This window comes from Notamacropus eugenii, chromosome 3 (assembly GCF_028372415.1).
Source record: "Notamacropus eugenii isolate mMacEug1 chromosome 3, mMacEug1.pri_v2, whole genome shotgun sequence".
Classification (NCBI taxonomy): domain Eukaryota; kingdom Metazoa; phylum Chordata; class Mammalia; order Diprotodontia; family Macropodidae; genus Notamacropus; species Notamacropus eugenii.
The window spans coordinates 452281098-452305517 of NC_092874.1; the positions used below are offsets into that span (position 1 = coordinate 452281098).

The window sequence follows — 24420 nt, forward strand, 5'->3', positions numbered from 1 at the left end:
GAACGGTACTAATCTTCTCATGTGGTCCATGAGACCCTGACACCACCAATACCACACAGACCAAACTGAGTCTCCTTCCCACTCTCCACCCACAGAAAAATCTCCTTGCTTTCCCTCCTTTATCATCAAAGAGGATGACAGCTGCCTGTCTGACGTACTCCATGTTTCAACTCTCACAAGCCGAAGCCACTATTAGATGAAAAACTTTCCCATATACTTGGTAGTGACAGTATGTGCTTAGAATATTAAAAATAACAATAAAAAAATAAGAAGAGGCAGCAGGGTGGATGGTAACATCACCATTCTGACTAATGGGTCATCTAGGAGAAATGGAATGGACTTCTCTCCCATACTGACAGTGGAGTGGAATTGGGCTGAGAATGGGAGGCAGCGTGTCTTCACACTCAAACAGGAACATAGAGTTAGAAAGAAGTATTCCTTTATTTATCCCTTTCCATCTGCATTGTCTACCTCTAGCTGGAACCAGAGAACTCGGTCTTTGTCTTGGCAGAGAGACATTTTAACTTTGAAAAACTCAGAGACACCCAGAAGCCTTCCTGAAGGTGCCGCCTTTGGTTAGATACAATAAATTGGAAGATTAGAATCTGTGTAATCGAAACGACTTTTCTCCAGGGCATTCCAGCTTCTCCAGCTGCCAAAGGGAACAGACCCTTGATTTCTCAAGTAAAGTATTGTTATAGTTATGACTAAAGTCACAGCCCCCCCCAACCCATCCCTGTCCCTCCTCTACTTCAGCTGATTTTCACTTTGCAAATTCTGGAGATTTCATAAGAAGTTTCTGAATTTATTTTTTCAAACGGCCGACATCTCTGTCACACTATCAAGATACTTGCTTAGGAATTACAACTGGACGTTTTCTTTAAAGTGCTAAGATTGTCTGAAGAGAAAAAAATATTTCCTCAATTTACCTTTGAGGTAGGGGACAATACTTTCACTTGTTTTTCTAGAAGCTAAAATTTTTTTAAGGTGTGTGTGTGTGTGTGTGTGTCCATGTGCCCACACATATACTTGCATGCCTTTGTGGCAGAATTCATTTTAGCAAATTATTACTGAGTGACTTTGTGCACAGAACTTGTCTCTGGAAAGTTATGCAAAGACAGACAGATAAGGAACAAAGGAAAAAAATAATATTTCTAGCAGGAAAACATTCATTAAAGTGCCAGAGGTGTTTAAATATATAGTTAGTTACAAGAGCTGGATTCAAACTGTACAAAACTGGGCAGGAAGAGTTTTATAGTGAAGAAATCCACAGCATATTACCAAGCTGTGATTAGTCCCCACAATTTTTTCCAGTAATATTTCTAAATATCAACCTCACTTAGAAGTTAATGTTAAAATACATTTTCAGCTGCTTCTTAAGAGTTGTTTGGTTAGAATATTCTTGTTATCCTCAGTGATGTGATCATGCACAAAAGCTTGCAATCTCTTATCAGCTTTTGTTTCCTTTTCAGATATTCATTTATTTCAGATACACTGAACTGAGTATTTTATGTAGCAAGATTCAGGAAGTCCAGTTCATAGTATGGATGAAATCATGTCCATTTTGAATTGGATATATGCAGGCAAAGTGAACTTATCCATGGAATATTAGCATGAGGAGATGCTTGGAAGGATATTGGACCGAAGACTCTTTTCTCTTTCTTCCTTAACAAATTTGTATTCGAAGTTAAAATGATGGCGTTCCTTCCACCTCACTGTCCTATGATACCTGTATGGCTATAACCTTTGTAAATATTGTACAATTTTGAAAGGCAGTTCAGTTTATGGGAGGGCACTGTGGATAGAGTGCCAGACCTGGAGTCAGGAAGGCTCTTCTGCCTGAACTCCAATCTGGCCTCAGATACTTGTTAGCTGTGTGACTCTTGGACACTCACTTAACTGTGTTTGCCTTAGTATGCTCATCTGTAAAATGAGCTGGAGAAGAAAATGGCAAACCACTCCAGTATGTTTGCTAATAAAGCCCAAATGGGACCCCAGGGAGTTAGACAAGACTGAAAAATGACTAAATGGCAACAACAAAAGACTTCTTGACCATTCTCTTTGGGTATTTTGTCCAGTTAGTCCGGTCACCTTCAGAGGCAGTATGAAATATTTGATGAGAGCCCTGGATGGACTTGAAGCCAAAAAGACCTTGGCTCACATATCTCCTGAGACTATTACTGTTAACTGTGTGGCCATGGGCAAAGCATGTAACCTCTCTGTGCCTCAGTTTCCTCCTTTGAATGGGTTGCACTGGATTTCTTCTACAGTTTTCTCTAGCTCTAAATCTTTGACCCTATTATTGCCACCAAGGAGGTTTTTAATTCCTTGGGCAATATGTATTCAGTGCACATAGCTCTATGTACTTATTTTCTGATAAGCAGGAAAATCTGTTGCAGACTCTTAGGGGATGTATGTGGTGAGTAGTGTGATTGGCTGGATGATCTGGGAGAGATTTAAACTTCAGCAGTATTTTTGCATTCCCTAAAGGAAAGGACTAGTGTTCTTTGAGAGGTCTCAGTCTTCAGCAAAGTAGAATTGAAATTAAAGAATGAGATTCTTGAGCATTTAAAGTCATCTGGTACTTTCATAATTTTAAGCCAAGTTAAGAAGAATGGTATGAACATGATCTGCTCCCACAGAAAAAATGATCCTAGTTATTGGATGAAGCAATGGTCTGCATCCCTTTTGCATCCTATGACTATTTCTTCGTAACACTAAATATTCTAGGTGCCAAACAGTGGCCTGCCATCTTTTGTTCCTCAGGCAAGTTAGGACATCTCATCTTCTTATTTCCAATCACCCTTACCTTTTGAAAACCCAAATCTTCTTGCCCACTATGTTATGACAAAGACGACCAATGTCTGCCTAATAGATTCCTCAGGCAGATTCGTTCTTCAGTCCATCAGGTATTACAACCATGAAGTCTTTTAAAGGAAACCATGTCTCCCTCTTCAACATTTGCCACTAACTCTCCACACTTAGACCAAATCAGTACTTGCACATCTGAAGGGAGGAAAAATGGAGGGAAGGAAGGAAGGAGGGAAAGAAAGAAGGAAGGGAGGGAGGAAGGAAAAAAGGGAAGAAGGAAAGGAGGAAGGAAGAAAGGAAGCCTTCACTGGGAAAAGACAAGATTTTTCTGTCATAAACACATATAGGAAATTTTCCTCTCAAAAACAAATCACAAACTTCTGCAAACTTGAGAACAATCAGCAGCAGACCTTTAATTCTTGATCAATGAATGCACAGGGAATTAGTTATTCCAAACAGTCTCCCTTGAACGTAATTTAATATCTGCTGTAACTAAAACTTGTATGTGAGTTCTGCCTTAGACATATTGTTTGACTCCGGGCAAGACATTTAACCTCTCAATGCTTTAATAAAAGTTCTAAGAAGATACGCTACTGAGAAGATGCCAGCCTGCCTTGGCAGAAGATTTTCCTCATCCAGGCAGGTTCCTCTTACAGTTATATCACATGTTAAGTCCCTGACCATATTAGTTAAATTTTGAAACTTACCTTGACAGTGGTTTTACATGAGCCAACTCTTTAAATTGGATTTGAACTTAGAGAGATTCCTTCTTTTTGTGCTTTTCCATACCACATATACAGAATAGATGAAGGAAGTAAAGAAAAGTCATTAGCACTGCTGACACTGTCTTTACATGCCTAGTGGATTCCATGCTAGCACCTCTTCTGCTCCAGTCACAGGAGCCATGACTTCTGCATTCATAATTGGATGACATTTTAGGCATTCTGGAGTTGTTCTTTTTGGTAGCTACTATTGCCTCCCAAACCTTATAACAGTCTCGCTCTTGGCAGCATGGTGCCCATGCTCCTATGAGAACCAAAGAAGAGCAGGCTTCTAGGCCTAATTCTGAGGTTCAGATGTTATCAATGACAAATTACTTTGTGACCTTGGACAACTAACATAATCTTCTTAAACTGACTAGAAGGTCTCTAAGGTCTCTTCCAGCTCTAGAACTATGATCCTCTGTCCTACACAACTGGCTAAGTGGTCTCAGGAAAGGAACATGACTGATAGATGTTGTGAATGGGCCTTCCTGATGGGAATGTTGTCATAAAGATCTGTGTAATCATGGATTATGTTGAGTTTGGGAATGGGAGACAATAATGAGTTGCAGTTCTGGGGTAAGGAGATGGTGACCACTTTTATCCTTGTCATTTAAATTAGACTGACACTTTCTCTCTCTCCCTCCCTCCCTCCCTCCCTCCCTCCCTCCCTCCCTCCCTCCCTCCCTCCCTCCCTCTCTCTCTCTCTCTCTCTCTCTCTCTCTCTCTCTCTCTCTCTCTCTCTCTCTCTGTCCCTCCCTCCCTCCCTCCCTCCTCCATGCTTGGAATCCTCTCCTGCCTCATTTCCACCTCCTGGCTTCCTTTAACTTCCAGTTAAAATTCCATCTTCTACATGATTTTTTCCCAAACCTTTTTATTTCTACTGCTTTCTCTTTTTTTTTAATTTCCCATTTATCCTTTCTATAGCTGTTTTGTACATAGTTGTTTGCTTGTTGTCTTTACTCTTAGACTGCAAGCTCCTTGAGGTCAGGGACTATCTTTCCTTCTTTCTGTATCCCCACTGCTTAGCACAGGACCTGGAACATACTAAGGGCTTAATAAATGTTGATTAATTGATCTGCTGTATGCTCTCCCTACTTCAGCTTATGTTTGCCTTCACATCCCGAATGACGTCTTCTCTACTCCTGCTGCCATGCTCATTATTTTTGTCAATTGCATTTATTCTTTCCAAAGACCTTACAGATGCCATCTCCATCACAAAGCCTTCTCTCCTTGTATAAACTTCAACCCACTCTCCAACACGATCTCTAGCGTATTCAGTTGCCCAAACTTTGTTCTCTGAACTTCTCCTCTTATGATACTTTTTTTTGGAATATGTCTTTCCCCTTCCCTCCACTTAGATTGCAAACTTATTGAAAAGTGGATATACATCTAACATATTTTTTGTAATCCCAATGCCTAGCATAATGCATTATACATAGGTGCTTAATAAATTCTTGCTGAATTTAATCAAATGTTGAGAAACACTAATAAACTGCTTTAGCAAAAAAATTCAAACATTCAGTTTGATGGAACAGAATTCCTTTTTTTCATAGTTTTACTTGGTGGGCCTGATTTGGCGGTGTCAATGTGCTGTTCAGCGCCACCTACCCTATTTGTCACCTCTTCAATCCATTTTCCTCATTTTAAAGTCATGTCCTAAGTGGAAAAGGCTTCTCTGATGTTCATAAAGTAAGGAACAGGTGGCTAATCCTGTCTGCATTTAATAGTATGTGCATACATGACCTTGACAACAAATCTCATATAAAGAGAAAAAGAACAATTAATGATAACAAATTCAAGATTTGTTTTGGAAGGTACTCGATTTTCAAAAATGAAAAAGCCAAAATACCTGACTTTCAAAAAGAATAATTCTGATTTAGTGGTATTATCCTCTGATTTACTACATTTTTCAAAATAGTAGCCCACTGTGCATTCTTGTCTAGAAACAGAGAAGTTAGGAACTGATACGATTGTTACAGTTAATATTATGCCTCTAAGTTGATGAACATTGGGTTCATTATTCTTGTAGTCAGTAGCTACTGATACTGTACACAGGCAACACACATCTACTGTCATTCGACCTGTGTGTGAAAACAGATTAGATCAAATAAGGCTAGAGAGTCACTCCATCATGGTTGCAAATGGCTAGTCAACTGGATAGTTGTTTAAAATATTTTGGGTCTCGTTATCATCTCTTAATGAGAAGATGACATGGTGTAGAGTCATTGACACTGGACTTAGAGTCAAGCAGCCTGTTTTAGAGTTCCAGTTTCAACATATTTACTATATGCCCATGTTCAAGTGACTTAACCATTCTGAGTTCTCATCTGTAAAACTGGAATGATAATACTTACATGGTCTAACTCAGCAGGTTGTTGTTGAGAAGAGAGCCATATAAACTGTAAAGTCCAATGCAAGTATAAGTTATGACAGAGATGATGCAACTGCAAAGTGACATTGGTTGGTTGTGGCCATGCCTGTTATTGAGAAAGAACCATTTTTTCATTTTCACTATGTAACATAATCTAGCCATATTATTTTGTTTGTGAGTATCATGTATCTGTTTATATAATAGTAGAAGCTTTTTATTTTTATTTTATATAGGGGGGAACTCTCTACTGCCATAAAGTAGTCATCAACACAGTTACATATTTGCAAAGTGTGGTTTAACGAGATGAAGATTTATCCGTGAAGGGTGTCACTATATTAGTAGGAATCATACTGGACATAAATTGGCAGATACCTGTAGTTCATGCCAAAGTCATTCTTATGGAAGACAGTGCTTCGGTTCCATTTAGTGAGGCGACAAGACGCAGGAATTATAGATGATGAATAAGGAATATACCAGTGATTGAATTTTCTTAAAACACACCATGTGTTTTCGCATCTTTTTTATCAGTTCACATTAGGTTTTCTCCCTTTCATTTTTTAAAACATTTGTTTAGGAACATTATTGTGTTCTTAATCTATGTAAACCATATGCTTTTGGATTCCACGTTTCCCCAAAGGCAAAGATGAAAGTGTACAGATGTAGAAACAACAATTACAAATGAAAGTTTACATTTAGCTTTTCTTTATAAAAGATTTGATTCAAGTTTTGTGATACCTTGGCATCATGGTCAGCGTTCCCATAAAAACCCTGCACTACATGAAGTGATATAATCTGTGAAGCATTTCCCATTATGTAGATACCATGTCTTTAAATTATGGCAATTTCTTAAGATTTTAAAGCAAAATGAGCTCTTAGAAGTGTGATTAATAGCAGAGAATGAGGCTACCACCGGGTCATCAGTGGCACTCCATTACAAAAAAGGTTGGACTAATAAAAGCATCCATCTATTTTACCAATAAAGCATTTGAATGATATGCTTATAGTTTTTATCCTGTAATACTTACTTTGTTCTGAATAAACTCTGATTCTACGTGCCAGAGAAGGTAGACAGCATAGATGGCTGATGCCAGAATAGATTCAGGAAGAAGCTGTGCATTAAGAAGCTAACATTTTGGCTGTGAGTTCTAATTGGGGGGCAATTCAGCTTCAGATATATAAAGAGAATAAATCTTGGTGGTACCAACAGTGTTCTCTAGTTTTGTGCTTTGGGGGAAGGAGAGATATAAGATGGATCCCAAATCAGACCACCTGCCAGGTGTGTTAATTTCATTTAAATGCCAAGTACTAATCAAAAGTGGTACTATTTCCAGAAAGAAAACTATGTCTGGTTTTATCACTTGATTGGACCCAAGTTCAGGCGTTTAGCATCTGCATGCATGAGAGGGCGACTAAGTGGCACAGTAGATAGAGTGCTGAGCCTAGAATCAGGAAGAGCTGAGTTCAAATTTGGCTTCAGATACTTATTAGCCATGTGACCATGGGCAAGTCACTTAATACTGTTGGCCTCAGTTCTTCATCTGTAAAATGAGCTGGAGAAGGAAATGGCAAGCCACTCCAGTATTTGTGCTGAGAAAACCCCAAATGGGGTCATGTAGAGTCAGACGTGACCAGAAAGTGACTAAACAACAAATGCATTGTATATATTGGCTCAGTCCCATGTCTGTGTACCTAGTCAGCTCACAAATGTGTATTCATTCTTAACAGTTAAATTGAAGTAATTATTGTAAAAACACCTCCTATTCAATAACCTGTGATAGTGAGATCACTACTTTCCATTTCATATGTGGAGGATGTAATATATTTAATTGAAATAGTCATAGCTGGGAGAAAAGAGAATATACACAATTGCTCCCTTATTGTTACTAAAGACACACACACACACACACACACACACACACACACACACGCTGAAAGCTGCCCAAATTCAGATTAAATGCAATGACCGTTCTTGTTCTTGGAGAACACATGATGCAATAATTTCCCCCTTCTAAGTGGAAAGGTTGGGGATCGATTGTGTGTTATTTTTTCACCATTTTTTCTTTGTTTAAAGGGTGGGTAATGCCTTTTGGGGCGGGGAGGCTTGGCAATTGTGAAATGCCTCTGGAGCAAATAGTAAGGCATCAATAAAACATTTTTTAAAAAAATAAATATTTGTTGATAAAAATCTTAAGGTTTATTTTTACACAAGGGCTCTGTGAGGTAGCAAAGGCAAGTATTATTTCCCCCATCTTTCAAAATGAGGAAAGTAAATCTCATAGGAGTAACTTGTGCACAGAAATAATGACTAGTAGACTTCACAGTCAGGTTTCAAACCCTTGACTCCTGTCTTCAAACTCTGATTGTCCAGTTTCCAATACAATATGATTTCTAATAAACTCTGCTTCTTTTCATGATTCGAACCCTGTACCTGGTTACTCTTGAAAGTGTGAAGTTCTCATTCAATTGTACCATCAAATCATTTTTCAAAGGAAATGGTACCACTTTTTGATAACTATTTGGCATTTAAATGAAATTAACACAGCTGGCAGGTGATCTGATTTGGCAAAGGGGTTTGGGGGGCAGTGAGAGAAGATCAGGAAGTCACAGAAATGGGTTTGTTTTCTCAGCTGTAGAAAATAAACACTCTCTGTTGTTTCCCACCCCATTCTCTCCATCTCCCTTTCCCTTCAAGAGTAGCACAACAGAAAAGGACAGAGTACAAGAATTTCGAAAACTTGTGGTAGTAGTCTTTCATCACCTGGTTTTCCCTTTTACTCCCACAGTGACCTTGGAAAAGTCCTCTAACTTGTTTGTACTTCCCAGACACCCTAACCACATACATGCTGTAGTTAGTGTGAATTCAGGGAATTTCAGTTTCCAAAACAATTGAGGAAAAGGATTTATGTTAGTTGTTCCAGCAGTATTCACACTTGCATCATCACATGCTCTTGAGCAAGTCTGATGTTCTAATAAAGTATTAGTACAGAGAGAGATCTACAGGGGTACGGGAAAAAAGTTTCTGAGTGTCTCACTGCCATGAATGTAAGATCTGAGAGCCAGCCTGTGAAATCTTCTCCACCCCAGTTAAATCCTGAATATGTGTTGGCAATCATCTCAAAACACGTGGTAGAATTTAGTGGCCAAGTTGACATGAGGAAAAGAGACAGCAGGGGTGTGGTTTGAGAGACAGAAGGAAGGAAGGAAGAAAGAAAGGAAGGAAGAAAGGAAGGGAGGGAGGGAGGGAAGAAGGGAAGGAGAGAGGAAGGAGGGAAGAAAGGGAGGGAGGGAGGGAGGAAGGGGAGGAAAGGAGGGAAGAGAGGAAGGAAAGAGGAAGAAAGAAAAAAGAAAGGGAAGGAAAGAAAGAATAGGCATCATAGGGATTAACCGAAATGTGGTTTGAGAACAAGGAAAGAAGGAAGGCAAAATTGGCAGTTTGGGAGTTTCTAGAAGAATTAGGGGAACTCAAGGAAGAGAGAAAAAATGCATATAATCTAGGTGGAAAAGACTATGTGGTGTACACAAGGGAGACCGAAGCTGAAAGAAAAGGGTTATGAAAAAAGAATTAGTTAAATTTCTCATTAATATCTAAACCATTCAAGACATTTCAGATTTCCTAATCCTTTGTGTTGTTAATCTAAAGGTCAAGATTGTCTTTTTTGTACCTGTTTTCATCTCTTACTTCTTTACTCCTCCTACCCCTGGCCCTTCACCCTATAGCATTTCGGTTGGGTGGCCAACAGACAATGTTTTGCTCTATTTCAAACAGAAATGACATAGAACTTCAATGGTAACTGATTGGAGAAACAACAACATTAACAGATACATCATGTAATTTTTACATATTTTCAGTGTATTTTGCTTGTTGAAGTTTAAAAATGGAGGATTATTCACAGGGTTCAAAATTAAGTATTGTTTTAATTTTGTATCATCTATACGGGGGGGTGGGGCGCAGGACTTACAGCTACAGGCTACACAGGGAACTTACAGGCTACACGTGGCCCTTTGTAAGGGGCCACACTTGAGAACCTAGAGGGCAATGTGGCCTTGAAGTCTCAGGTTCCCCACCCCTGAGCTATAGAGAAGCATCAAATGAATGTGCAACTATATAGGCTACCCCTAGCCCATGATAGTCCCAAGCAGGGATAATAGCTTGCAGTAATGTAGGGAAACATATATGTTAATATACTTAAGCTAGATGTATTTTGGAAGATACCGTTTCTTGATGTCTTTTATTTTTGGAAAACCTTACCTTATTTTTTACCTTTAAATTTAGAAGATTTCTTTCTGTCTTTCTGCTTTTCTTTCTTCCTTTCTTTCTTTTTTGTGTAAATTAACAAATTGATTATTACGTGGTATATTGATGAATCAGTTTTTCTGTGCAATGTGTATAAAAGACCACAACACAAACTTGGCAAGCTTTAAGGTTGTTTTAGTTTTCTTTTTCCCTAGAGTGAATATTGGAATGCCACAAATTTGTTAATTTTCAGGCAATACGGGCTTATGGATATCTTGTAAGAGGAGCTCATCATGTGAAGAAAGAAGCATCAGGGTTTTTACTTCTTAATAAAAGATTAAAGATCAGAATCTATGTTTGACCCAGATATTTCACTGATAAAAGAACCACTTGAGAAATGAATGCAGTGTTCCTCAAGTCTCCAGACAGTCCACTGTTCAGAGTTGCTTCCAAATCCAACTTTTAACTGTTTTAAGCCATGTAAATCCACATGTTCATCCACACGCAGAGAAATCAAAGGGTCCAAAATGGGCCCCAATTTATTTCTGGTTGCTTTTTTTTCTCATTTAGATCATCCCCTCCCTCCCCCTTTTTTCCTTCACAGTAGAGTAACCATTAAAGAGTTAACAGGATTTCACTTGATCTTTTGGCTTCTATGATGATGAGTAACGCTAAGTTGGTAACAGCAAATTGTTGTTTATAAGCAAACATGGCATTGTGTAAATAAGGAGTGCTGGGCCCCAACTGGTCTGATTTCATGGTGGTCAGCAGCTGATATATGTAACATCCAACCTTTCTGCCTCTCTAAATGTCAGAAGAATGACTGTTTGTTTGTCTTGAGTTATTCCCAGCTGTTTACTCTGGAATGCATTTGCCTCGACCTTGATTCGAAGAGTGGCCCCTTTCTCCTCCTCCCCATTCTGTTTACGCTATCCCTGCCCCCGGTGTCACCTATGAAATCTGTTGATTATTCCACCAGGTTAATGTTAAATTGTTCTTGCAAGATGCTGTGTTTGTTCATAAACACAAAAGCCGGGCCCCTTGTTTACTGTACCCATGGCAGCAATCAGTTATTAAACAAATAGTGCTTTGTTTGCAGGGTGTGAGCAGCAGTTTATCCTGCTAGGCCTGGAAAAAACTTAAATGCAAGGATTCTGATAAAGGAGAAAAGGGGAACTTGTCCCTGGAATGTGGCTGAAGCAGCCTTAGGTTTGCTTTTCTTATCTTTAACTTGGATGAAGGGGCTCCAAAGATTAGAAGTTGTTTGGTTTTTCGAAGAGATTTCCTTAGTGTAATGATGATAGCTACCCAGTTGTTTGCTTTATTGAGGAGGGGAGAGGGCTCTCCTACAAAGAAGCCTAGCAGGGTCCTAGAGCATCAGAGGGCTGGAAACACTTGGGTGGTACAAACGAGGACTTAGGCCTAGGACAGAAAGCGAGGGCCAGGAGCCAGGTGATCGCCCCAGAAGGTACTGCCTTTGAGGCATGGACAGTCGGATGTTAGGGGGAAGGCTTAAATGTTTTAGCCAGATATGGAGGCATATACCTTCTACCAAGTTTAAAAGGGAAATGCCATTTTTAAAACCTTCCCTGAAGAAATTTGTGGGAAGGGGCATATACCTTCTACCAAGTATAAAAAGGAAATACCAAATTTTGTTTTGATGTTCTCTGAAAAAAATCCTCTGGGATTTATGGGAGACACCTTTAACCAGAACCCAAATCTGTAGAATCAATATTTCAAAATACTTGAGAATGGTTGTTTTTTTCAGTTCTGATCTTTAACTGTCTGTGCTTCTTTTTTAAAAAAAAAGTCCTTGTCATGAAACTCCAAATGGTGGCTCAGCTCCTGAATCTGTTTGTGACTCCTTGGACATGGAAAACCTAATTAGACAAGGCTTCAGCAATAGTTTGTCCTTTGGGGTTGTTTTGCAAACAACTAAGAAAAATGAGCTCAGGCCATCTTTGTTTTTTCAGGCCTTGTGTTTGTTGCTGTTTCTGAATATGCCTGTGTTTCAATACCAGCCAGGACCTGTTAGCATTTGCTGTAAATTGCAAGGACACTCTCTGAAGAAGGAAAAAAAGCAGTGAGACCTGCAGAGCAATGACCTTGAGAGACAAACTTTAACTCTCTTCTATTAAATGGGGCCTGTTATTTCGTCTCTTGAAAATGACTCCGATATACACATATATATGTATATGAGTTTTTGAAGGATAAAATTAAATAATTGTCCTTTTCACTGCCAAGAAACGCAAGCAACAAAATTCTGATGGATTGTATTCACTAACTTGCTATAGTGATAGAATTCGTTATGGCCACTAGAGCGGTTATGGGGCTGCAGGTGAAACAGAAACTACTTGAAGTGTGTAACCCAACAAGCCAGTCATTAATTGACTAGTATAGCTCTTATGAATCAAATCTTTTCTGCGTGAAACCATATGAAAATGTTCAAATTAGAATGGATACGAAACTGGTCTCTGCTGTTTATTGAGCCTTGGTATTTATGTTGAATTTCTTAGGACTTCATTAGTTAGACAAGTGAAAAATCTATTGTGTTTGTTGAAAACAATTTTTAATTAAGGCTCACTGAATACCTGGCCTCCTCATGCTTTAGGCTTTAGAAGCTTTTCTCATGACAAGGCAAACAAGAAGGCTAAGCGTTAAGGAAACACAAAGTGTTTTTCTTATATTCAATATTTAATTTATTATTAGGTCTTTGGCTGAGATAATATGCAAGGGGTCTCGCCTTCTTAATCCTTTGTGTTTGTCTTTGCTGGAATAGTATGCCTTTGTATCCTGCTCAGTCTGTACCCAGTTGCTGTGGACACTTGCCTAAAAGGTTGTCTGGGGAAGTAAGAAAAAAAGATTGGAAATAATGGAAATGATGGATGAGAATCAGAAAAGTTACACATCTGCAACTCTGTGTGATAAGGAGGGCGTTTGTACATGTTGGTATCCTTCAAGCTCAAGAAACACGGATTAAAGCAGGTCCTGCCAGAGAGAAATTAATATGACTTTCGATTGATATGTGTTTTCTGTTGAAGTTGTAACCCCCCTTCCCCCTTCTCCTTGGAAAGGTGAGTTATCACATCTTCAGTGTGAGCGGCATTCCGAATCGAGATTGGGGAGCAATAGGAATCGATTAATGCTGCCCTTATTTGGTATTAAAGTCTGGCAAATTAAATACTTTGACTCTTCCCATATAGTTTGAATTGACTGTAAATATTTACATATATGTACATATATATTTATGTGTGTAACAGAAGACCAACAGCAGCATATATGTGTATATATAATATTAATATATTTGTGTGCATGTATGTGTGCATACATACATACTGTATATATACATATAAGTGAAAATATACACATAATGTTGTAACGAAAAGTTTAGGAGTTTTTCTTTGGTTCATTGTTTCTTAACTTAAAAAAATGATTTTGCTTACTAAATCGTTTGTACCAATGTGACTGTTCCTTAAGTGTTTTAAGAACTGAAATTCCAAATTGGATGTTTACAGTCTTCAATGAAAGGAAACAGGCTGTGTTTAAAAATATATAGGAAAGTATGAATTGACAATTAAGTTGATCAGTAGGCAAATGGACCTTACAGTGCTTCCTTGAAACATTGGGTTTACAACTGATCTTTTGTTCATTCCTTCAGTCTGCACCAGTTGCTACGTGCCAGGTGGCCCATTGCTCAAGTAAAGGCACCTAGGTTTCTCACAAACTTAGTGGAAGAGAGAGGAGAGGAGAGCATTGAGAACCAGAGCTCCACAGAAGCTTGAATGCCCCTTTTCTTTCCCCTAGGGTTACATACAAGGGTGGTAACAACAATCATAATAATTATTTGTGCCTCCAATGCCAGCTGAGGGTTGTATTCCCTCCGTCATTATTTGATTGCCCTACCTGCCAAAAAAAAGAAAAAAAAAAGAAGAAAGGGAAAAAAACCCCAACAATAAAGCATTTGGTATGAAATCTAAGGTCCTATGAGGCATGCCCAGTTTGCCTTTGCTCCTCCATCATTGGGCAGGCCCTCCTTTCTTTTCATCCAAAGGGTGAGCAGAGGTGACTAGCCCCCTTGTGGAACAGATGCCAGTGCCATTCTGTGGATCAGTTAGCAAGGATGCTCTCAGAGCAGTGTGATTTGTTTCTCCTCCCCTGGGAGCACTGGCATATCACCTCTAAGATGTGCTCAACCTCTGTTGACCCAAAGCTTGGGATGAGTCCAGTTTTGCCCCTTGATCTCCCAGATGGCGCTAGGAGCAGCTTCTTTTGTGCCACCGGGCCAGCAGGAGATTGAGGCTCTTGACAATTTCATTCCTCCTGGACTTTTATTCCTAAGTGCTAAATGAAATTTCAGATTTTAGCTATGTCTAGACATACACAGTGCACGATAAAGTTGATAATACATTAATCATTTCTAACAACAGGTAATATGCATAATTTATGGTGTTACAGTGCTATCTTTTGGATATTTATGATGGATAATGCTCAGTTTTTGCCCTCATATTACTGCTTTAAATTATACCACAAGAAAATTAATGAGAAAGTAGATTTATGGGTTTCATTTGTTTGTCAATTCGGAAATTAATTGGGTGTTAATTTTAGCCGTCCCTCATCAGACCAGGTCTTTAGTATGTGTGCATTACTTTGCATTCATTGAAGCCTACCTCCCATTTACTGTGGGTCACTAGCTTTGCATACATTAAAATAGCCCTCAGGCTGATTCTCTTGATTACTTTTTGAACTGCCATGCATTAGAAAATTTACGCCTTTCTGTTATAATTATGAAAATTCAGTATAGGAAGACGGTGCTTGCATAACAGTGAGTACACAATCTTCTGCCTTAGATGATGTCCCTGAATTTTGTTTTTACCTGTGTGCTCTCAATGGACACCCGATGGTGGGGGAGCGAAGTGAAGACCCCCAAATTTTAGTGGCTCCTTTAAAATTCAGGAGATTATCTCTTTGCAAAAATATGAAGAGTATTTCATCCCCTGCTCTTGTCATCATTTTGTACTTTTCCGCATACTAGATTGCTGTCATGAAACCATCACCCTTAGACAATGACTCAGCATTGATAGCTGAGACCAAGGACCTCCAGTTTGTTTGTTTTTTTAACACCTGCTTCCTTCACCCTCAAGTATAATCTTTAATCCTTTCAACATGATCCTTTGTCTCTTCCATTTTAAATTGCCCTGCTTTTTATGAATAGCTAAATCTCAGAAACCTTGGAACTTCAATTTGAAAAAGTTTAGGTATTTAACATCAACCCATGGATCTTATGTAATGTCTCTTCTGCTGGAAAATTAGGATGGAAATCTTCTGGGGCCTCCATCTGACATTCCTGCTATTTTAAAAATCCATTCATCTGGAATAACTGGAAAAATAACCATCTTTAGTTTTGACGGTACTCAATCTCCAAGGTATGCACGAGGGCCCAGCTGAATCCAGCGATCTAGGAGGCCCCGGGCTTTGACTGAGCCTAGGAGCAACCATGGCTGCTCAGCCTTCCTGCCTGCAACTGTCTCTTTGTTTGAGTTGGGTTTTCACCTAAATTTTGCACATAAATTTTGCTTGTGAAATAGGCCTAGGTATGAATGGTATGACCTGACCTCTTGGTTATAGTTTCTATATACCAACCAGGTGGGGTGGTTGTATTTTTTTTCTAGTGAAACAGAGACATTTTTAAATTTTAAAAAAAGTGTTAATGGAAGAGTAGAGCCTATTGTTCGTGAAGACTTTAGCCCCAAAGACACATCTCGAATAACTGAAAAAAAGATATATCACACAACCCTCTCTGTGATTGGTCAACTGATTTTAAAATAATGGACAAAACTTCTAAAATCTCTCTCCCCTCTAGGATTGGGAGGGAGCTTTGATGATCTTTCACAATGCGCAGAATCCTCTCTTATTCGTCCAAGTATAAGAGGGATATGATGAGACTGAAATTATTGAGTTTTAGGAGTGGAGAATAGGGGATAATCATTTCTTTTTTTTTTTTCTGAAAGTGATTTTCTTATTAACTTTTCTACTTTTCTCCCCATAGAAGTAGAAACATATTTTACAAATCTCGGTTTAGTTTAATTTACACATCCTTTCATGACTAGGCCAAGTTCTTTACGGGCATTTATTCTACTTCATATAAATAATTGATCAGCCAAGTTAATTTACTTCTGCCTGACTTGGTCAACCTTAATTAACTGCCCTGGAATAAAGACTGAACTTTTTGTTAGCTTAAAATCTTTCACAAGCATGATAACAAGATCTTTATTTCTCTTAAGTTTTCTGCACCGTCATTGTAACCAAGGAAATAATAATAATAAATTCATTGGCAGAGAAATTACGAATTTTCCAGAGTACAATTATATTAGCAGCAACAATAAATAAGCTTCCTGGACCTAGTTCTCATCCTTCCCTGCATGTCCCTCCAGCACATACATAGATCAATCTTTTGAAGTCACTGGCTCTATAGGGTTGCTGGGAAAAAATGAGCACTGGGCTATTAGCTTCCCAAAAGCTTTACAGCATTCACAAAATTTGGCAGTTTCCTTTGGAGAAGTGTGTTTATTAATCTGTTCAGTTGATTTAGGCAGTGGGGTGGACGGTAATCTAACAGTACCCCATGCCATTAAACTTCAAAATGCGAAAGAAATGTCAGAAATCCTTCATATTATCTCTAATTTATCTTGTATTTATTTTATTTGTACGTAGTTGTGTGTACGATGTCTCCCCCATTAGATTATGATCTCCCTAAAGGCAGGGGCTGGTTTTTGCTTTTCTTGTATCAGAGCTTTGCATAGTGCCTGGTAAGTAGTAGACCTTTAAGAAATGACCTTTAATAAATCCCTCCCTCCCTCTGTCCTTCCCTTCCTTCCTTCTTTCTCCTTCCCTCTCTCCATCCTTTCCTTCATTCCTTCCTTCCTGTCTCCCTCCCTTCCTTTCCTGTCTCCCTCCCTTCCTTTCCTGTCTCCCTCCCTTCCTTTCCTGTCTCCCTCCCTCTCTCCATCCTTTCCTTCATTCCTTCCTTCCTGTCTCCCTCCCTTCCTTTCCTGTCTCCCTCCCTTCCTTTCCTGTCTCCCTCCCTCTCTCCATCCTTTCCTTCATTCCTTCCTTCCTGTCTCCCTCCCTTCCTTTCCTGTCTCCCTCCCTTCCTTTCCTGTCTCCCTCCCTCCTTTTCCTCTCTCCCTCCCTTCCTCCCTGCTTCCTTCTTTATTTGTTGAAATAATTAATCTGTGCCCTGCTTTTCTGCCCTTTGGTAGAAATAGAAATTTCTCTTCTTTATTGAAATTAACAGCATTGCCAGACCTGGTATTGTTTTAAATTGTCTAAAGTTTTGATAGTGTTACTTTTACTTGCATGCCCTTCAGAAGGCATGTCCCTGATTTCTGTGGTAGATTGTAGGGCGTTTTCAACCTACATTCAGCCTTTAGCATTTGAGTACTTAAGAATATATCCAGACCAAAATACTCCTTTATGTAATTCAGGTCCCAAAGCCTTTTCCTTCACAAAGCAGAAACCCAACTCACAAGCCAAGCACTGCTTGGCATCATTCCTACAGAGCTTGTACTGCCAGATTTGGCAAAAATCCTTCAGAACTGCATGGAGAAAGATCTTGGGCCTCCTCATTTAATTGTGTAGTAGAGGCTGCACTTTCTCATTCCAGCCACCTTTGCCACGGTAGAACCAAGGAAACAACTTTTTAAAACCATCAGTTTCAGGAGTTGAATTTGAATGGCAGTCACATCTCTGGGTTTATTGCACTTCTGTCCAAATGGTAATAGCAGAATGAGAACTTGCCAGATATTTTCCATTTGGGGGGTCTATGATATCTGAGTTTTCAACAAACTAAGGTTTTTGTCATATAACAACACAAAAAAGTCCACAGACCAACACGTAGACCTTTAAAGAGAGAGTACTTTTTGTTTTTAAAGAAAATTAGCTATTGTTTGGACACTACAAAGTGGCAAGTTTCCTTCCTTGATTCCTACAGTAACACAAATGTTTTCTATCCCAAAATCACTGTGAACATTGTTTCCTTTTTCTGTTGTCTGGAAGAAAGAAAGGGGCCATAGCTTTGGGAATAAAATGCAGGTTTCCCAAAGTGTACTGCTTTATCCTCTTACCTTGAAGAAAAGGTTGAAGTGACTCAGGTTGTCCTAGTCTGTTGTTGGATTCCTATATCTTAAGCTAAAGGTCTAAGTGGCTTTTGAATAGACTTGCTTTCCAGACAGTAAGAACATAATTTTGCAAAGTCCTTATGGCCAGATTGAAAGAGACAATAATGAATCAGCTGTTTCTCCTGAGGTTATTTCTCACCTGTTAAAGGAAAATGCCATTTTTAATCCACTTCAAATCTGATTTATTTTTTTTCAAGTTTGACAGATTTTATGTAGCAGTTTTGTTTTACTTTGCTTCTAAGCAAAGTTGGAGCTGGGTACTATAACTAAATGGAGAGGTGTGAGTTCTCCCATCCCTTGGGTCTCTAGTTTGATTCTTTTCTGAAGTTTACCATGAACAAAATTTAACCAATTTCTAACAATTGGAAAAATCCTAGTGGAAAAGTGATACTGAATTTTTTTTCCTGTTTTCTGTTGGTAGAATCATAGAATTATGAGCTGCTCAAAGACCTTAGACAACATCTGGTGAAAGCATCTCTTCTTACACTAGATGAATCTATATAGCTTTGGCTTCTGAGGCTGCAATAGCTCATTAGTGAGAGAACTGAGATTCTCACCTTCTGACTGTGTATAAGGTGCTCTTTTGCATGACACCCTTGAAATGGAGACTGTACCACCAAAAATGCCTCCATCCCTACAGTAGATAAGTGTCAAAGTGGTTAGAGTGATAACCTAAGGTTAGAGAGAAACCTAAGGTCATAACTTGCCTAAGATATTTAACTTGCTCTGTGGTCCTGGATAAGTCACCTAACTGTCACATATTAATATCTATATTACACATTGACATATGCATATGTATATTAGTAATAACTAGCTGGACATCAATATCTAGCTAGATATTGTTAGTATTCATAATTATACACAAGCCTCTCACCTGTGGCAAGGGATCATTTTTAACAATGCTCCTTTTGTCTCATCCTCATGATTCAGTAATTATTTGCTGTATATATTTACCTATATATTTTGTAGGAATTGACCCACTCCAAATGGGACTCCCCAGCACTTTGGGTGGTTTGCATTTCTGTGGAACTGTGGCTTTAAGACCAAGAAACTAAGCAGTTTCCATTTTGTGAAATAAAGAGCTTCTAAGAGCCAAGATAACCTCCAGTGGGGAGTAGTGTGTGAACAAGGAAGAGTGAAGGTGCTCTGAGAATCTGACCTGTGGCCTCTGACATTTCAAGGGGCTCAAAAGTCAGCTCAGGAAGATTGTCAGGAGAATTCGTTTTGTTTCATTTTCCTTAATTTTTTTCTGTCAGAAGATTTTAATACTTCCATTGAATTCATACAGGATGCATTTCTGTCTTCCATATAATTGTAGATCCAAAGCCAGAAGGGACCTTTCAGGCCATATAACCCATGAGGAAACTGGGCCCAAAGGTGTTAAGTACTGTTGAAATTCCCACTAGCTAGTCACAAAGACCACAGCCAGGATTTTCACCCAGGTCCTCGGACTACTAACTGGGCTCTTTCCACTTTACTTTCTACTTCTGTCCTTTCTTTTGGTGACATACAATTTTAAGAGTTTCTGCAAAATAGACAATAGAAGGTCAAGTTATATCTTCCAATACTTGGTTTAGATCACCTATACATTTTACACCGACTCTTTTGGAGTTTCCTTGAGAAATGCTCACCTGAAAGGCAGAGATCAAAATTTGGATTCTTTTAGCTTCTAACGAGGCTAAGTAGTAGGTATAGTGCTGGAGCTAGAGTCAGGAAGACCTGAGTTTAAATCCAGCCTCACATACTTACTTAGCTGTGTGACTCTGGGCAAGTCACAGAACCTCTGGTCAGCCTCTGTTTTATTTTCTGTAAAATGGAGCAAATTAATAGCACCTACCTTCCATATTGTTTTTAGGGTAAAATTCCATATTTGCAAAGTGCTTTGCAAACTTTAAACGGCAACGTGAATATTAGCTATCATCATCATCATCATTCTGAATGGAAACTTCTGCGATTCTTCTGTTGAAAACAGTAGAGGACCCTGTTAAGAAGAGTCTCTAATGTTTATCAAATATTAGTGGTATCTTGAATATGGTTAGATCTATAAGGTATGGAAGGGGGTGGCATGTATGTCTTGGAGGACTGGAAAGTGCTCATACTGATGAAATCTTGGAGCCTAGATGTATCAGGCCTCCTATTTGTGGGCTTTTCAGTGGCTGCTACCTTTGGGTGCTTCTCAGTGATGAAAGTTATCAGCTCTTGGAATCTCCCTGCAGAACATTACTTAAATAGTGAATGTTTTGGCTTTAGCCTCTATCTCCTGTACATATTAATTTTTTATGTTGTACCTAATATGTTATATAGAGTGACTCATAGGTTTTTCAAGTAAAACATCCCGATGTAATTAAGGAGATTTAATTATGAATTCTGTGTTCTTATGAAAATATTATTTTTCCTCTCTAAGGGAAAAAAGATGTTGATCCAGCGATGGTATATTTAGAACAGTCTTTCTAAAGTTGTAGCTGTACCAGCAGATACATAAACATAAACTAGTAGCCCGAACTGTTAATGAAAGATAAATTGTATGAAGGAAGATGACAAATGTTTAGGGTTTAGGGGCAGCCTTGAAAACAGCGTGTCTCCTTAGACGCAGCAACTGTTTTAACAGCTGCATTTTTTCCCCTCCCAATTCTTATTTCAGGTTTTTGAGTCATGATGCAAGAATCTGGGCCTGAGACAAAAAGCAACGGTTCAGCCATTCCGAATGGAGCAGGCAGCGGCAACCACTTACTGGAGTGCGGCAGCCTACGCGAAGGGAGAGCAAACGGCGAGACACCGGCGGGGGAGATTGGCGCGGCAGATTTAGCACATATCCAACAGCAGCAGGTACCGTGAGAGATATTACCACTCTGGCCGCTGACGGGGAGGCCAAACAAACTACTCTTTAACCCTTGGAGGACTTGGATTTGCGGAGCTTTTACAGTATAAATGCTTTTAAAGTGTGTGTATGTGCGTCTGAGTGTATGTGCTCACACACATATGTGTGCACATTCATGTGGGTGTGTGCATAGAGATGAACAACTTTACATCTTTAGCTTTATATTCCCCAAGTCAGGCTAGATAACACCACAAAGTGTAGTTGGCATGGGTACATGTAAGCAGTGGAGAGAAGTTGAAAAGAAAAGAATGGAATAGCAACAAGAGAGATACAGAGAGATAGAGACAGGCAGAGACAGAGAGACAGAGATTGTTGGAGACTGGCAGAAGATAAGAATTGCCTCAGAAGCCACTCAGTGGCACTGTTCTCTTGGGATGCCTTCCACAGATACAAGTGTTCTTGAGGATGAATACATATCCATGTACCTCAGAGCCATCTATAACTGTTTGTCCACGGATGGTGAAATTTAGTTTCTATTTCTGATTACTTACTATCATGCACTGCCCTGGAAGGCACGGGTAAGTAAGGATTACAGTACTGTTTACTGTCTGCGTATATGTATGAGTGTAAATACCTTAGAACAGGAAAACAGCCATGAAAAATCGCCAGACTGTAAAACTGACTATGGCCAACGATGATGTGTCCTGCCAAAGATAACCAAACCTTCTCCTGCAAACAAATTGACTTTGCTCCAAAATGCATCTTTTTTTTTCCCCTTGCTATTGCTTATGCAATTATTAGATGCCTTAAGTACAGGGAACACTCTTCCCTTCAGTTAGGTCATCATTTGGACAAAAAAGGAAGACTGCCTTGGAAGCCTTACTGGGAGTTTTCGTAGGATCTCACTAGAGAACGATGATCTTTGGCAGAATCGCTTCCTGATTGCCCAAATCATAGAAATTCACGAAATTAAGTAGTCACTGATTTCTCAGTTCATCACAGGTTGTTGGAATCAGCTGTTGATGGGAATAAAAAGGGTAGGGTGGGTGTGTATGTGTGTGTGTGTGTGTGTGTGAGTGTGTGTGTTTGCGTGTGGGAGAGAGAGAGAGAGAGAGGCAGACACTAGGGTGTAAAAACCTAGGACTTCTGAGTAGTACTACTGAATTTTCCCTATTACCAGCATAAAAATATACCTCCTGACTGCATCTGAGGAGAACTGTGACTTTTGACATATCCTGTCTGTAAGATCTGTGATGAACATTTAGTCTTAATCACATGGCCAAGTTCTACCTACTGAGATTTGTTAGCCAAACACAACAATCCATAGCAGACATGAATCTTTGTGTTTGTGCCAGAAACTTCACATGCTTCACCAGTACTTTTCACAATTGGGGCTGAGTTCTTGGTCCTCGGAGGTACTGTTCTTCATGTCCTGACCAGGAAGAGGCCAAGTTGGAGTATTTTTCCATGGTATCAGTTGGGCTCAGCTTGTTGGCTCCTCTAACCAAAAGCCACTGGTAACCTGTTTTAACAGTACATAATTGAATAAGTGAAAACTTCATAATTTCTGAATTTTGCTTTTGGTAACTAAATGTCATTAAAAAATCTTAGAAAAAAGAAGGAAAAAACTTAGGGGGGTGGTAAGGGGAAGGAAAGTGAATCCTCACACATGTATACATTCTTTTTGGAAAAAAATTCCCAATAGAAGTATCAGTTGAAAAATTAGATATTGATGACCAACTATGTCTTAATTACTACATTTTAGGTAGAACTATGCTTAAAGTGGGTTATTGGCATGTGTGTGTGCGTGCATGTATATATTTCAGTTAGAATAGCTTTTCTGACAATCTGTTATAGCTTGTGCCTTCATTGTTTTGGGAAGAAAGGTGAGCTTCTGGTGATTGTGCAAATTCTTATTTATGAAGTTCATTATAATGCCATGCACTTCTCAGACTTAACTAAGGCATTTTAAATAAGATATAAGCAGCTGCTTAAGTTGTACCTAAGTGTACAATGAAACTTTTAGTTGTTGTGGATGAGAAAAACCTTTAGTCAGAACCCTAGAATTAAAAAGGCATAAGGGACTCAGTTTATCAGAGTTTCTTGAAGCTAAAAAACTGCTACAATTAAACAGCTCCAAAAAATGTATGATACCAAGTGTGATAGACTTGGGTTGTTTCAATCATTTTCATCCTACAGGTTTTTACTTGAAGTGAGAATACCATCAGTGAGAAAATCACAGCCATGCTGAATTCATTACTGCGGTAGTCACACAAAACCACGGATAAAATTTCAATAACTGCAGGCCACAGTTGAGTAAACAGTTGCACTGAAACTTAATTCCTGTTGACTTTTCCCTCATTCTTCGCCAGGGGCACATTCTGATTCGTAGTGCAAAGACAACAGGGGTTACAGCTTTGATTAATGTAGGACACTGGAAGAGAATTAGAACAGGAAAATATGTTGGAAGTACATTCAACACAAAGGTTTGGCTTAAAAGGATGTGATAGCAAAATGAGTTAATTATGCTTTGTGTTGATCAGAAGGTTATGGAATTTTCCAGTTCCACCTCGCTCATAATTGATGATACATGGAGAAAATTTAGCCAATACACAGTATTTGTCAAGGCAAAAATGTTAGACCTTCCACGTTTGTTCTTTATTATCCAGGGTAATTATGTATTGTAGCAAATGTCTTTTCAGAGCAGAGAATGTAGACAAGGACCAGCTTTGGAGAATGTCCATGTGTTTTATTGACTAGAAGATACCGCCATAACTCAACAGTCAGTACTCTTATTCTTTGCACCCAAGGGAAGGCGCCATTCCACAGGAGTGGAGAAACTTACACACGATATTCCAAGGCCCCTACTTATTCTCTGGTTCTCCCATTTCTGAATGGATTGTCTTCATCTTGCTTTTAACCTATGCTTATGTGGAATATAAACCTATTACTAAAAAGGTAGGTAGGGTTTTAAAATAATTTTCTAATGTTAAAGAACTAGTTTTTTTTTGTCATGCCTTTTCAATTGTAATAATTGACTTCTGGTTCTCAGCATGCCCCTTCTTCATCCTAGAAGTAGGTTCAACATGTAATAACAAAAGTCCACACTCTCTTCCTGGTAGAATACTTGTGCATAGACAGACCTTAGAGACAAATGCTGTTACTTAGTTTCACAGTTATTTACTTGTTTGGTATTAAAGGATATTGAGAACAATTCAAAAGAGTCCACTACGTTGTATGGCTCC

General features: G+C 39.0%; 1 protein-coding gene across 11 annotated transcripts in view; it reads left to right on the forward strand.

Moving 5' to 3' along the window:
• Nucleotides 1-24420, forward strand: part of FOXP1 (forkhead box P1) — a 679928-nt gene that overhangs the window by 390499 nt on the left and 265009 nt on the right. For all 11 annotated transcript variants that reach the window (XM_072598672.1, XM_072598682.1, XM_072598671.1 and 8 more), the window contains one exon: nucleotides 20999-21183. In XM_072598672.1, coding sequence (XP_072454773.1) covers nucleotides 21010-21183 — 174 coding nt within the window. In that variant the 5' untranslated portion in view covers nucleotides 20999-21009. The remainder of the gene's footprint in view (nucleotides 1-20998; nucleotides 21184-24420) is intronic.